We start from the raw sequence: 16,053 nt of genomic DNA, 5'->3' as shown, positions 1-16,053 counted from the left end.
TACTTAAAAATCCAGTTGAGTACAAACAGCTCACTTTTAACCCCCTTATGAAATACAAAGGTGATTTGATTGAGATTTTGAGAAAGGCTTATGAAGACAACGTCATCCCTAAAAAACTTTTGGAAATATATGAAAAATTCTCGCCATAATTGGCCACTTTTTACTTGATTCCAAAGATCCACAAAGATCCGTTGAATCCCCCAGGAAGGCCAATTATATCAGCAAATGAAAGTTTATGTGAGATTATATGTGATGTGGTTGAATACTTTTTGAAGCCACTAGTCTCTCAATTACCTTCCTTTATCAAGGATACCACAGCGGCTTTAGGACATTTGGAGAATGTTCAGCTGACAAATTAGATGTTACTAGTCACAGCGGATGTGGAGGCTTTGTATTCTTCCATTGATCACAACAATGGCCTGATGGCGATAGAAAAATATCTGGGGCAGAGTAATATTGATGCTGGAACAGCATCATTTGTTATCTCATTATTGAGGTTTATTCTTACCCACAATGTTTTCACATTTGATGGAAAAATATTTTTGCAGCAGAGGGGTACTGCGATGGGGGCTTCTTGTGCCCCCTCGTATGCCAATCTTTTTATGGGGGCATGGGAGTGGTCCATTTTTCAGGAGGAGGGTGTCGTCGGTGTTGATCGTGTCCATAATTGGATTTGTTACATCGACGACATCCTCTTCATTTGGGAGGGGTCCAGTTGTGAGTTAAAGCTATTTATGAACAGTTTGAATATTAATAACCAAAACATCAAATTGTCCTACAAGTATGGATGCAAAATCGAGTTCCTTGATTTATTGATTACAGCTCTCCCGAATGGCCGCCTTTCTACTACAATATACAGAAAACCCACGTCAACCAATTCCCTCCTGCATGCTTCATCGGCCCACCCTAGATCTACAATTTCCGGTATACCTATTGGACAATTTTTAAGAGCCAAACGGATCTGCTCTGAAAAATCCCAATTCGAAGAACAGGCAAAAGTCCTGAGGGAGCGCTTCCAAGATCGTGGATACGGTTGTCGAGTAATCCAAAAAGGATATATACGAGCAAAAGATACCCCACGGGAACAATTATTGCATAAAAATTTACCTATTGAGAATCAGGATAAAGAAGAGCAGCAGGTAAGATTTATTACAAACTTTAATAGTAGATGGGATGATTTGAAGCAATGCGTGGTAAAGCATTGGAATATCCTTTTCACAGATCCAGTACTCAAAAAATGCTTGCCATCTGCTCCATCTTTTGTGGCCAAAAGGGCTCCGAATTTGCGTGATATTTTGGTCCATAGCACCTATGATCCAAATGGGAGGGAAAAATTACAGAGGAGTGCCAAACGTGAGGGCTTTTTTCCTTGTGGCCTATGTAAAGGGTGTGCTAATATGAAAAAAGTTTTTTCTTTTTCAATTTTGATAAATCTAGGAAGTTTAACATCAGGATTCACATTACTTGTTCATCGAAGGGTGTGATTTATTTTGCAGAATGCCCTTGTGGCAAGGTGTATATAGGGATGACCACACGTGAGCTCAAAGTGAGAGTGCGTGAACACTGCCTAGACATAGAAAAATCTAAGACTACCAACAATGAATCTAATTTAAAAACCCTTCCTTGGCACTTTAAGAGGTATCATAAGTGTAATTCTAGCCTTTTGACTGTTAAAGGTATTGATTTGGTGGATTTGGGTCTCAGGGGTGGAGATTTGCAAAATAGACTTGCTAAGAAAGAATGCCAATGGATTTTTAGATTGGGAACTCTCACACCCCAGGGCTTAAATGAGTCCTTTGGATTTAGCGCCTTTTTATAAGTCTGATGATGCAATTGTGGGTAGAAATAAGGAGGATTTTTTCTGTTTTTCGTTCATGATTTTAATTTTGTTTTTTATTCATTAGCTTCGCTCATTGCTGAACACATCTCATTATTGGTCCTTGTGGATGGCGAAATAAGGAAGAAGAAAAAAAGAAAAATGGAAGAAAGAAGAAGTTGAAAGAGTGTTAAATTTCCCTAACAATGTCAGGAATGATGAAGATAATTCAGGTTAAGATGGACTTGGATGTGGTTCTATCACTATTTCTTCCTGTCTTCCCTTGGATGATATAGGATAATGGCATCCATTTGTTATGTGCTTTCATGTTTTTTCGGTCGCATTGGTTGTTGCTTTTTCAAGATGGCCATTTATGATGTTAGTGGGATAAGGGGTTGGGATATGGTGGCTGATATATGGGTCTTTGTTGATTACTTGATCGCATGATTTGTGCCTTTAGGAAAACATTCTAGTATGTCATTATATGCATCAGAATTACTAGCCTTGTGGCGGTGCGCATGTCTGCACTGTGGGTGGCCGTAAGGGATGCGTGGTGTGTCCACAGCGTTTCTCCTTGAATTACCTGGGACTGCAGTGCCCGGTGTTCGTGGGACCGCGGGACCGCTGCGAAATCTCTTATTTTTACACGGGCCCCTTAGTTCGACACATGCGCCGAATATGCCTATATAGGTGGATTTAGAATAATCCTTTTAACTCCTCATTCTGTTATGGGTGTTAATTATGTCCTTATATATAGATTGAATATAATATATTATAAAGCCTATATGCGTGTAAGCGTGATAGTAACGTTTTTAAATGGCACAAAAGAACAGTGTGGAAGCTCTATACAATCATTTGATGTGGATATACTTTTAGGCTTATGAAACTTATATTATTTAACATATGCGTGGCTTTCATCACATTAGGTAGTTGTAGTAAGCATAGGACCTTTTGGTAATCACATGACATCTGCCCACTAATCCCATTGGCCGCTGGAAGCAGGCTTAAACCGCCCATATGCGGACTATATTTTAGGAGTCTCAGGACCTTGAGCTATAGGTGCGGTTGCGCTTCTACAGTAAGGAAGTGTGTGTATAGTTTTCCATTTGTTTGTGAAACTTAGATGATTTGCACATGAGCGGTTTCCATCAGATTAGATCAGCATAATAAAGCACAGGACCTTCCTGTAATCACATGACATCTGTTCCCTAACTTCATTGGCCGCTGAAAACCATGTGACTCTGTATATGGACGGTTTATATCTTAGGAGCCATAGGACCTGTAGTGCACAGGCACAGTTGTATGTCAGCAATGAGGAAGTGAGTGTTTTTAATCAGGTGCGAAAATTAAATTAGCCTATAGTGGTAGCTGCTGGGGTATAAATAATGGGACAACCTCCTTTTCCCTGATAAGCCTCCATTGATGAAGCATTGCGAAACACGTGTCGGGGCATGAGGGATGCTGCAGCAAGCACCTTTATTTATTGGTAGGTTGTAGTGACTTTTTGTCACGCTTATATAGTGTTTACATTTCTTAGTTTATAACTATGCACTGTTACACTGGTTTCATGAGACTTGATAACCTATTTTATGCATTGTGAAGTATCAGTTGGATGGGATGCTCCTTTAGTGTTGCACCTCTTTACAGATGACTAATTGGTATGGAGCAAGTGAATTTTCATAAATCTCCCCCGGTGCACACACTGTAAATTGATTCAATAGTCCTTTTATGTTAAATTAATAATGGATATGGAGCAAGTGAATTTTCCTTGGTTCTCACACTGCATATGGGTATAATAACTCCTTAATGATAGTCAATCAACAATTGACATTGAACAAGTGAAAAACATTTTTTTTTTTTGTTTTTTTTATATTTCTTTGGTGTTCACACTGCATATTGTTTTTGCAGCCTCCCATGAATATATCATTATATGGTGTTTACATGAGTTTTGTCTCTCATATTGATCCAGCACCTTCTTTTTAATGTTCTTTTTAATGTTGTGACATTGGTATTTAAACAAAGATGTTTTTTTACAAGGTACCATTGTGTGGAAACTTCTTGTACATTGTTCTATGAGGTGACCACAAAAGTAATTACAGAGAGGGAAGTGCAGTACAGAATCAACAGGCAAACTCACAACGGGGAACAGAACCGGGTCAGAACTATATAAACAAGCTATAAAAACGAACAGGCACAGGCATACAGAGGTCACCACACTCGGCTAAAGGCAAAAGTATAACTGACAGGGATTGGAGCTTCCCAGGGGTTTAAGAAGCTCTTCCAGAACCAAAAAGAGGCCACAATCATTAACCCCAGGTGTGCAGGTCAAAACCTGGACTGAGCTCCAGACATTAACCCCTGAAGTGCAGCTCAAAAACCTGCACTGGGGTCATGACACTTTAATTCTTCGTGGGTCTACAGGAGCCTCAAGTGTTTTTCATGGTTGTGTGTACACAATCCAATCCAGGTGAGCGCAATAGCGCTTTTTTCCTCCATATCTATTTTTCCCAGATAAGACCCTATTTGTGCTTTGTTTTCTTCTAGTCTCTCTCTTGGAGACTTAGAAAGGATGGGCTAGCACTAGCTGTGTAGTTCAGACAGAGAAGCAACTTAAGCTGCCTAACCTGAAAGAGGAGCATTTATACAAACTGGATGCAGGTAATGAAGTGAAAATCAGGAGGAACAAAAGGTAGAAACTGTTATGGGCTTGCGGAACGCTCCAAATAATATAAGATGGTATAAAGGTGCGTTCGCAGCCTGGGGTCCACCGTGCAGACATGTTCACTGCTGCTTGGTAATGGCGGACACTATATGGTGGTATACTAAATGAACACACGCGGGTTAACGTCACCCGGTGTGTACAGAGGCAGACTTTGTTGCCTCACAGAGCCGCACTACCACAGAACATGGATGCCATAGCCTGTTAAAACTCACAGAGCTTGGCAAAGTGAGCGCTGGAGTACAGTCACAAGACTCTGCCCCAAGACACAGGGCCAGAGTCCCTCTAGACCACCAGCGCTCGGCACCGCAGCTACGGTGCCAGCAAGGGGTTAACAGAAAATATAAATGCACTAAGTGCAAACTGCACCGCTCTGGTGGATGCCACTAACACCCTGACTAGGGTAGGAAAGGGCACGACTTGCGCACGGCACTGCCCTGGCAGATGCAGCTACTTAATGTAGTCCTAAGGTGCTAGGAGCTGAACTGCACCATGTGGCGCTGAGATGCTGTGACTGGGAAGCACAGTGGCATAGGACAAGCCACTAGTAGGTGCTAACTCAGAACCCTAAACCCTACAAACATGCATATCCAAGGGAGGGGAGTTATAATGAGTCAGTCACCAGATTCAGTCATCCATCATCACCCACACTTATAGCAAAAGAGTCTATACTAGCGCATGGCCGTGTGGCCATGCGACTCTTTTATAGCAGCCTCCTTCCGGGACCTACCTAGTGGTCCAATGGGAGCAGCAATAGGACCTGACCATGTGACCTCAGATCTCCAATGAGAGGACTTCCCACAGGCATGATGAGTGAGCCGAAAGAAGGACTTAGTCCCAAGAGCTGCTCGCTGCTGGCTATTACAGGTTACTATAGCTGAACCCTGATTGGCTGCAGTAACCAAGCCAACAGTAGTAGACTGAGCAAGACACTGGGCATGACATCTTTGCTCAGCAGGCTCCTCTGTGGCTGGAGAGGAATGGGAGACCGCAGAAGGCAAGGCTCGAGATTCCTCCTGTGCAGAGGCAGGAACCTAACAGAAACAAAATTTATATAGCTGTTTAAAATTGCAATACAGAAAATTTTAGTCTATTTAAAAATTTAGGATTTCTGGGACAGACAATCTTTTATGATCTATGTGCTGGACATAGATCTCCCTGAGAATCTGCCTCCACAAGTGTATTTTATACTAAAAGGGGCATTAACACTGACTGAAGTAAGATTTGTGGTGAGGCACATGCCCTCCTCCGACACACCTGGTTCATTTAGAGGCATGCACCTCTTATTGAATCGGGCCCTTTTGACTCCAACAGGCCCCCTCATCAAGACCAGTGTAAACTACGCGGGTATTGATGAATCGGGGTCTAAATGTTTCTATTCAAGTTGATTGTAATTTACTGCTTCAAGTTTTCATTAATTAGGCGTTTTAAACAAGTAACAACTCTTATTATGGACTTTGGGCAGTGTTTTTGGTGTTCACATTGTAAATCCGCAGCTGAGGTTAGCTGGGAATAATCTTCTTTCTTAACACAAAAATAATGGCCATTAAAACATTTTCACTTAAGTATTTATTATTAAAATTCCTGCATACCAGCTTCCTCTTCTACCACTGCTTGTGCTGTGAGCTCCTGATAGTCTGGCCCAAGAGGAAATATCCTATCATACGTAGAGTTTGATTCATGCTCACTAGCTGACATAGACTCATGCCTTCTGTTCACGTTGAATGTATTAGAATCACTGGGGATTGAGAGGCTGACAGTCAGCTCCTCATCCAACATCCTTCTGGATGCCTAAAAGGAGAAACAAAATGGACAACAATTAAAGTTTGTCAACATTTCACCAGATATTTTTAGGTTGCACTTGTAGTTTTGGATGAAATCTTGGGCAAACACAGCAAGTCTATTCTCAGGTTTGCCGTTTTTCTTTTTTTTGCAGCATAAAAGTACATAGTATAAAATATATACCACACATTTCACTGTTTTTCACAATTGTCCATTAGTTGTCACTAGAACTGTTTTCCTATACAGCGGGAAACATTGCAAGTCCTCCAGATATGTAACAAATATAGTCGTGTATAAGCGGAGTTTTTCAGCACTTTTTTTGTGCTGAAAATGCCATCCTCAGCTTATACGTGAGTCAATTGTCCCAGAGGGCTGGCGGGGAAGGGGGAGCGGCGAAGCAGCGGGTCACAGAGGCAGGAGCCGGCGACTGCAGGTGTCACTGTGCCCGCTGCTAAATAGAAATAAATATTAATTTCTCTTATAGTGCACAGTGTCACCCGCAACCGCCAGCTTCCAGAAGACACCCTATTCACCCTCCTGCACACCTTCACAGCATTTCCTTGGTTACAGAGAAGAAAGAAGGAAATTCGGCACCACTGCCGCCACCTTGATGTGCGCACCTGGGCTGCACGCCAGCTATCCAACGAACGGGTGCTCAATCCAAAGAAAAACATGCATAGCTACGTTGTAAGAAGGAGAATAAAAGGGATGGCACTCACCATTCTGAAGTAGTGAATTTATTTTCAGATGAAAAGCATAGGCTCGGGAGAGATGTGTAAACTGTGGACAACGGCCGTTTCATGCCAACTGCGCTTCAATGGGTCCCGAGTGCCATCCCTTTTGTTCTCCTTCTTACAACGTAGCTATCTCCTTGGTTATGATGCCGGCAGCTGTTCCAGTGCCAAGCAATCAAATGGCCCCACTCATTAAGGTAATGAATATGCATGCCTCTCCACTCCCATAGGCATGGAGTGCATATTCATTACCTTAATGTGAGGGGCCATGTGATTGCTCGGCAGGAAGAGCTGATGGTGCCGAAACGAGATTCATCAGGGCGCTCAGGAAGGTGTGTAGGATGTTTGTTTTTTAATGTGAAACATGCATACAACAACAGAGATCGGGAGCCATACATACAATGACAGGGACCGGGGAGCCATGCATACAACGACAGGGACCGGGAAGCCATGCATACAATGACACGGATGGGGAGCCTTGCATACAAAGACAGGGACGGGAGCAATGCATACGACTGGGACGAGGGAGCCATGCATACAATGATAGGGATGGGGGAGCCATGAATACGACAGGGACAGGGGAGCCACGCATACAATGACAGGGATCGGGGAGCCATGCATGCAACGACAGGGACTGGGGATCCATGCATACCAGCAGAGGGATGAGGGGACAATGCATACCCGGCTTATACTTGAGTCAATAAGCTTACCCAGTTTTTCATGGCAAAATTAGGTGCCTCGGCTTATACTCGGGTCAGCTTATACTCGAGTATATGTAAGGGTGTGGCAGGTCCCATCAGTTGCGCCCTCCTATCGTTTCGTGTGACCCCCTGTGCACCTTATATAAACGTGTTCTGATTGTATGTGTGCTGGATCTGTTATGTAGTGTATAATGTCATGTGTTTTATGCTGTGATGTTCCCCTTTAAATCATCCATGTGTATTTGCTGCATGTGTATAGTTAGGAGTAGGGAAAGAGTTAATGTTCTGGGCTGGACTTGCAGTCTTGAGGAAAGAGGAAGCTGCTGCTTCCCGGTCAGAAAGCCCAGTATGTCAGCCAGGGCAGATGTCTGCTACAGAAGGGGCATTGCCAGACTCCCGGATGAGAGAGATATGCTGCCTCGGATCAAGGAGTTATACGGGCTGAAGGCTTACAACACAGGCCCCCAGGACGTGGGAAGGGCCTTCGCTGAAGGGGTCTCAGGCCAGCAATTGGATGACTGCGAATATCAGCCACTGTTGATGTTGTGGGTACGGCTGCAGCAAGTGTCAGGGAGAGAGCAGGAATCCAGTGTTGAAATTGTCTTTTTGTCCATACTTCATTGTTGTTCAATAAAAGTTCCTTTTCCCTGTTGGAGTACAGCTGCCTTCCAGACACAATGTGCTGGTATGAGGGTCATCACATATTATATTGTTTTAAATAGCTAAAAGCCATCCTTACTATGAAACTGTTCACAACGCATGGCACACAGTATAGATCCAAATAGCATGGTAGTCAATCGTATGAAGTATGCATAGACAGCAGAACAATACTAGAGGTAGAAAAATATACAAAATGTGTATAATGCAATTCAAACAGGCATACCTCACATAGGCACCATATTAACAGGAAGAAGGGGGGAGACTACCAAGCAGCACACGCGTCCACCCTGACACACGTTTCGGATTTGCTTTCGTCAGGGGGCATACCGAGCTAGATAGTGCGATGTTTAAAAAGGGGCCGGAACCAATGCCTGATGAACCGGAAGCGACCTGCCGTTGCCAAGACAGTACCCACACCAGCTGACGTTGCCGCGACACCCAGGGCAGTGCTGGGAGCGAAGCTCCATGTAAGCGCTGACAGCATAGGGGGCGCGGAGGCCAGCGGGAAAGAGAGATGCTTAGGCCTCTTTAACACATCAGTTTTTTCCAATCAGTCGCAATCCGTCAAAGTATTAAAAAAAAGGAGAGAAAGAGGGAGAGAGAGATTTTATATGTGCCAGAATGGAAAATGGGATTAAATTAAAGGAATCTAATATATAAAGCTCAATGTGTGTGTGTGTATGTTTGTATGTATGTATGTGTGTATGTTCGGGATTGGCATCCGCACCGTCGCAGCTACAGCCACAAAATTTTGCACAGTCACACGTCTGGACCCCGAGAGTGTCATAGGCTATGTTGTGAGGTGAAATTTTAACCCTGCGTGTTCCAATTCACCAAACAATTTTGCCCCTAGGTACATAATGAGGAAAAAGTGTATGTATGTATGTGTGTATGTCCGGGATTGGCATCTGCACCGTCACAGCTACAGCCACAAAATTTTGCACAGTCACACGTCTGGACCCCGAGAGCGTCATAGACTATGTTGTGAGGTGAAATTTTAACCCCGCACATTCCAATTCACCAAACAATTTGGCCTATTATTCTTATCATTTCAATTGTGTTATCGTCCTTCTGTAAAGCTGGAAATAACACAATTTACTACCGTGCCAAAATAACACAATTTATTACTGTGCCAACACAGACCACCCTCTGACACAGACTGCAGGGGGAGCCCAGTATCACACAGGATAGGATTAGATACACGGCTCAGCAGTCAGTATCACACAGGATAGGATTAGATACACAGCTCAGCAGTCAGTATCACACAGGAGAGGATTAGACACATGGCTCAGCAGACAGTATAACACAGAAAAGGATTAGATACACAACTCAGCACACAGTATCACACAGAATAGTATTAGATACACAGCTCAGCAGACAGTATCACACAGAATAGGATTAGATACACTGCTCAGAAGTCAGTATCACACAGGATAGGATTAGATACACGGCTCAGCAGTCAGTATCACACAGGATAGGATTAGATACACGGCTCAGCAGTAAGTAACACACATGATAGGATTAGGTACACGGCTCAGCAGTCAGTATCACACAGGATAGGGATAGATACATGGCTCAGCAGACGGTATCACAAAGGATAGCATTAGATACACTGCTCAGCAGTCAGTATCACACAGGATAGGAGTAGATACACGGCTCAGCAGTCAGTATTACACAGGATGGGATTAGATACACATCTCAGCAGTCAGTATCACACAGGAGAGGATTAGATACACATCTCAGCAATCAGTATCACACAGGATAGGATTAGATACACAGCTCAGCAGTCAGTATCACACAGGATAGGAATAGATACACGGCTCAGCAGACAGTATCACACAGGATTGGATTAGATACACAGCTCAGCAGAAAGTGTCACACAGGAGAGGATTAGATACACAGCTCAGCAGACATTATCACACAAGATAGGGTTAGATACACAGCTCAGAAACAGGATGTGCCAAAGGAGAGGACATTTTCATTCCAAGAATTCCACTCATTCCATCTGATTTGTTTTTCGATTTTAAATGCCTCCAGTTTCCAGTTCAAATGCTATTTGCAATGTCCATTAACAATGCTCAGGGACAGTCCTTGAAAGTAGTAGGGATCGATTTGCAATCTCCATGCTTTTCTCATGGTCTACTTTATGTGGTCTGTTCAAGAGCTGGAACTGCCAAAAATCTGTTCATCTTTGCACTGAAAGGAAAAACCAAAAATCTTGAATGAGTTGAAAATAAAATACTATCAATTCTTGGGTAATCATTTAGTTAATTTGTGTTGCAAATCTGTAGTGTTGAATATATGATGTGAAATGTTTTATGTGCAATATAATCATTATAATTTGTTAGAACTAACCACAGTTGGTTACTATGCCCAGGTAACACCGGGCTCTTCAGCTAGTAGAGATTAAAAACGGAATCCGTCAACGGATTCCTTCTTTTGACGGGCAGCGACGGATCCTGCGCCCATAGGCTTCCATTATATCCAACGATGGATGGTGCTGGATCCGTCGCTGTCCGACTTTTTGATGTAGACAAAAAACGTTCCTATGTCCGTTGTCTCTGTCCGACGGACAAAGAATTTCGGATGAATCCCAATGGATATGGACTTTGAACACCTTGCATCCCAATGGGTTAAACGAGAATATTAGTTTTGTTCCCTTCTTGTGACTCCTGACGGTCTGTTATAGGCAATTTTCATCTAATGTGCCTTTGTCAGTTACTGTCCTTTTATTTTTTTCTGTAAAAAGAGAAGCAAACGATGAATTGCAAAAAAATGTCGATACATTTTATTAAATATCATATAAAGTGCACAACGTCATATAAAGTGCTAATTTAATTGCAGATGAAAAACATGCCCAAGACAGCCCACGTCACCAACCAAGATGGAAGAAAACCCCCCTGGTAAAGGTAAATCCCACAATGAATTAACTGTGTGTGAATATATATATATATATATATATATCTGCCCTATTAAAACATAACGCCTAGTGGCCACTAATATGTTAAAAAAGTCCCAGGGATAGATCACAAAGTACTATAAAGGAGATATCTGCAGACATCTCACATTATCCCAGGGACATAGGTTACACATAGGGCTGACAATAAATCCAAAAAATGGTCCACAGTGTGGGGGCTTACCAGAGGAAGCGGAGGGAGGGTGGTTGCCTGGCAGAGGAACCCCAGACGCGCGTTTCGCAGCACACAAAAGCCGCTTCTCCTTGACTAAGCCATTGGTTTCAGCCCCTTTTTAAACACCGCGCTATCTATGTCGGTATTCCCCCCTGACGAAAGCAATGCCGAAATGTGCGTTAGGGTGGACACGTGTGCTGCTGAATGGCCTTCCCCTCATTCTTCCAGTTAACTCGATGTCTATGTGAGGTATGTCTGTTGTTAGGCACTGGAATTCTCCCTCTGCACAGGAGGAATCCAAAGCTATGTCTTCTCCTGTGGTCACCCATTCAGTCTCGGCCGCAGTGGATCCTGCTCAGCAGAGACGTCGGTCTCAGTGTCTTGCTCAGACCCGTGCTGTGCGATTGATTGCTGCTGCCTCTCCAGGTTCAGGTAGGCAGTCAGCTGCTCATGTCCTCAAGCGAGTTCGGATTCGTCTGCTAGCAAAGACCCGGAAGAATGGAACCTATAAATGGATCTCATGGCCGCACGGCCGTGCGCAAGTATAGACCTTGAGATGTGATTTGCATGTATGATTGTCTCTGGTGAATGCTCATAAATATCTTCTACCCTTGGTTGAGCATGTGTTCACAGGAGATTGGAGATAGAGGTGTCGCTTGTGCAACACTGTGCGCATTGTGGGTCCGGTCAGACTCTTACCCCAGCGTTCCAGGGGCTGAGACTTAGGGACCTCACTAGCGCCATATCTGCTGTGCCCAGTGACACTTAATGGGGAATAACATTCTATTGCAGTGTTTGCTGTGGCTCTGTGGTTCAACAGAGGTCGCTGTTGTTCACACCAGATGACATTTAACCTAAGTGTCTTTGGTGCTCAACCGCCATCTTGTGTCCACCATTGCAGCAGGTTCCATCTCTGCACGATGGACCTTGGGTTGTGAGCGCACCTTACTATTATATTTTATTTGGTGCGTTCCGCCAACCCTAACATTGTTTGAATTGCATTATATACATTTTGTATATATTTCTACCTTCAATACTGCTGTGCTGCCTATGCATACTTCATACGATTGACTACCATGCTTTTGGTATCTATATTGTGAGGCATGAGTTCTAAACAGTTTCATACTAAGGATTGCTTTTAGCCATTTAAAACAATATAATATGTGATGACCCTCATACCAGCACATTGCATCCCGTTTTTGTACACTGCACATGTGCACTTTGTGGCGTTCCCTTTCTTAACCTGTTTTCTTATATAAACGATAATAAATCATTTTCATTTTTTCATCATTCTGGTCTGTATGATCATTCCTTTCATTGGTGTCTATTGTATATAACCTAGAATACAAACATAATGCATAGCAGTGCAGTAAGTAAAATATTACTTACTGCAGAGTGCCTATGCATAATGTTTTCATTCTTGATTACATATATATCGAGAGACCTCTCAAACAACTGCAGCAGCTCTGGGAAAAGCTTAGATCTTCAAAGCATATTTTCAGTAACAGCCATAAGCCTTTCACCCATGAAGTCTGTTAGTTTCTTAATCTGTTGATGATCAGCTTTTTGGGCAGCACCAACCGCAGCTTCCCAGACACTGTTCAGAGAGGTGTACTGTTTTCCTTCACTCTAAAGCTCCAATTTAAGAATTGTATTTACAAGTTCTCAATAGGGCTTAGGTTAGGTGAGGAAAAGGCAGTGTCATTATTCTTTCATCTTTAAGGTCTGTATTGTTAGCCCAGCAGTCCAGTAACTCAATGCATAAAATGGAGCATTGTTCTGCATAAAGATCAGGGTTTTCTTTAAAGATGCAGATCTTTTCTTGTACTACTGCTTGAAGAAAATGTCTTCTAAAACTTACAGTAGGTAAGGGAGTTGATTTTGAGTCCATATTCATATCAAAACGGTCCATCTAGCTCATCATTAACAATAAGAAAAACCAGGTCAAAAGAGTACCCCTTAACTACCTTGAGTCGAAGTTGAGGTCTGAGCCTGTTACTGATCGAGCCACAGGCCCATCTATCTTGTCCCTCAATAGTCACATTAATTTAATCAGTTGCTAAACCTGTGAAAAATCTGTCTTCAGATTTTGTATTGGCATTTCGACTTCTGTGTCTTGCTCAGTTATGGTTGGGATTCGGCATTCCTTACCTTGGTCATGTTTCTGAGCACTGAACACCTTGTACTTGTAGGTCTTCAGGGATATTTCAGTTTTGAAATATGACAGCACTAGAGGATAATTAGTTCCTTGTCACTACACATTTGATTCTTCTCAAATCTTTCACAGTTAATGTGCATCTTTTATCTCAACATGGTTTTTGCGACCCTGTTGACTATAGGGTTTCGAGGTTATCTATTTTGGCCAAAATATCAACCAATACTTCATTATCATATGTATTAATTTTTTCATCTTTTATTGCACTTTTTATCATTTTTTGTGGGATGCAGCGAAGCCCCATTTTGTTAGCTTGTTGTATTGGGGTGTCTGTCCCTGTGGGGTGCATGTATATAGTGCTGGGCAGCCCACCTAATATTAAAGGCGTCATTAATAGGCTGTAAGCCAGACACGTTCTACGCAAACCTCATTAGTGTGCATTTTTTCTACTAGGCAGCCAACCCCTCCATAATCTGGTGGGTGTATGGGTGGCTGTTTCTATCAGAAGTTTGCACCTGTGCTGCCACTGTCTTTATCAGTGTGGGCCTGCTGCATCCTGCTAGTGCATTTGTCATCTGACAGGTTTTGGTGAGGCTGTTTCCTTATGGTATGTCACACACTATAGTACTATATCTTACTAATTCCAAGAGTACTGCATCTCTCTCTTTAAGACTTCTAAACATTTTTATATCAGACGAGCTACTGCCTTGATGCCTTAGACCACGTGCACACATTTAGCATTTAGTGAGGTTTTTTTACCTCAGTATCTGTAAGCCAAATCCAGGAGTGGGTGAAAAATAAAGAAGTGGTGACGTGTTTCTATTATACTTTTCCTCTGATTGTTCCACTCCTAGTTTTGGCTTAGAAATACTGATATAAAAAACTCACCAAATACTCAATATGTGCACATGGCTTAAAGGGAATCTGTCACCCTGTAGATAAAGCCCCCGTTACACACTGCGATATCGCTAGCAATACCGCTGTAAAGTCACTGATTTTGTGACGTTGCAGCGATATTGCTAGCGATATCGCTGCATGTGATACTTACCTCCGACCGGCTCCCCCGCTGGTTATTGCTGATCGCGCGAGAAGCTCCTGAACCATTTCCCTTCGTCAGCTTCCTGCGGTGCATCCTGCTGTGACGACGAGCGACGCATGGAGCCGGGCGGGAGGACACAGGATCGCCTCGTATGACAGGTAAGTAGCGATCCCCGACCCCAGCGATGTCGCTAGTGAGATCTGCCTGTGTGGCAGCTCACTAGCGACCACCTAGCGATGCACCAGCGATGCTGACCGTGTCATATCGCTGGTCGGGATCGCTGGTGAGTCGCTAGGTGTAACGGTACCCTAAGCCCCCGATGTAACCTGAAAGATAAGAAAAACACGTTAGATTATACTCACCGGAGGGAGTGGTCCGGTCCGACGCCTCCCATCTTCATATGATGCCATCCTCTTCTTCCCTTCCTGTAGTGGCTTCGGCGCAGGTGCACTGCTCTTCCCTGTTGAGGGCAGAGCAGAGTCCTGCAGTGCGCAGGCATCGGGAGAGGTCTGACGCCTGCGCACTGCAGTATTCTGCTCTGCCCTCAACAGGGCACCTCAACAGGGCAGAGCAGTGCGCCTGCGCCAGAGTTACTACAGGAAGGAAAGAAGAGGACGGTATCGTATGAAGATGGGAGGCGTCAGATCGGACGGCGACACCCATCGGACTGGACCGCCCCCTCCTGTGAATATAATCTAACGTGTTTTTCTTATCTTTCAGGTTACATCGGGGGCTTATCTACAGCATTACAGAATTCTGTAGTTAAGCCCCTGATGTCAATGCCGGCAGCTCATAGGGCAAAGAAAGGGTGACAGATTCCCTTTAAGTCTCTCCTAGGTGTGGAACAGGTAGGATTAGAGTTGAGCGACTTTGGTCGGATCGGGTTTCATGAAACAAAATTTGTTTCAGATGAAACTGGTCCGACTAGGGCAAAAAAAGTCGGAGTTTCGTCTGAAACCCGACCCCAATGCAAGTCAATGGGGAATAAAAGTCGGCATTGAGTGGATGAATGTCATCCGCTCAATGCCGACTTTTATTTCCCATTGACTTGCATTGGGATCGGGATTCGGACGAAACTCTGACTTTTTTTGCCCTAGTTGGACCAGTTTCATCTGAAACAAATTTTGTTTCATGAAACCCGATCCGACCAAAGTCGCTCAGCTCTAGGTAGGACCTTTGAGCAGATAAGACTGCCTAGAATACACAGTCAGTGTCAATTTTGCTCCACGTAGAACAGAGTATATTCGGAGTGCACACACCCAGATTCTCTTGGAGGTGCTAGTGAGGCGGGAGTAGGATCCCAGCATATCCAGAAG

At 43.5% G+C, this 16,053-nt stretch overlaps 1 protein-coding gene across 1 annotated transcript in view; it reads right to left on the bottom strand.

Moving 5' to 3' along the window:
- Nucleotides 1-16,053, bottom strand: part of DDR2 (discoidin domain receptor tyrosine kinase 2) — a 1,077,249-nt gene that overhangs the window by 213,504 nt on the left and 847,692 nt on the right. Inside the window, exon 12 of the mRNA XM_073557968.1 lies at nucleotides 6,128-6,326. Within this exon, the coding sequence (XP_073414069.1) occupies nucleotides 6,128-6,326 (199 nt within the window). The remainder of the gene's footprint in view (nucleotides 1-6,127; nucleotides 6,327-16,053) is intronic.

The sequence above is a fragment of the Dendrobates tinctorius genome, unplaced genomic scaffold (genome assembly GCF_039654945.1).
Source record: "Dendrobates tinctorius isolate UK_male_01 unplaced genomic scaffold, ASM3965494v1 ptg000012l, whole genome shotgun sequence".
Taxonomy (NCBI): Eukaryota; Metazoa; Chordata; class Amphibia; order Anura; family Dendrobatidae; genus Dendrobates; species Dendrobates tinctorius.
The sequence above is the reverse complement of the archived record's forward strand: the minus strand, read 5'-3'. Positions and strand labels throughout refer to the sequence as shown.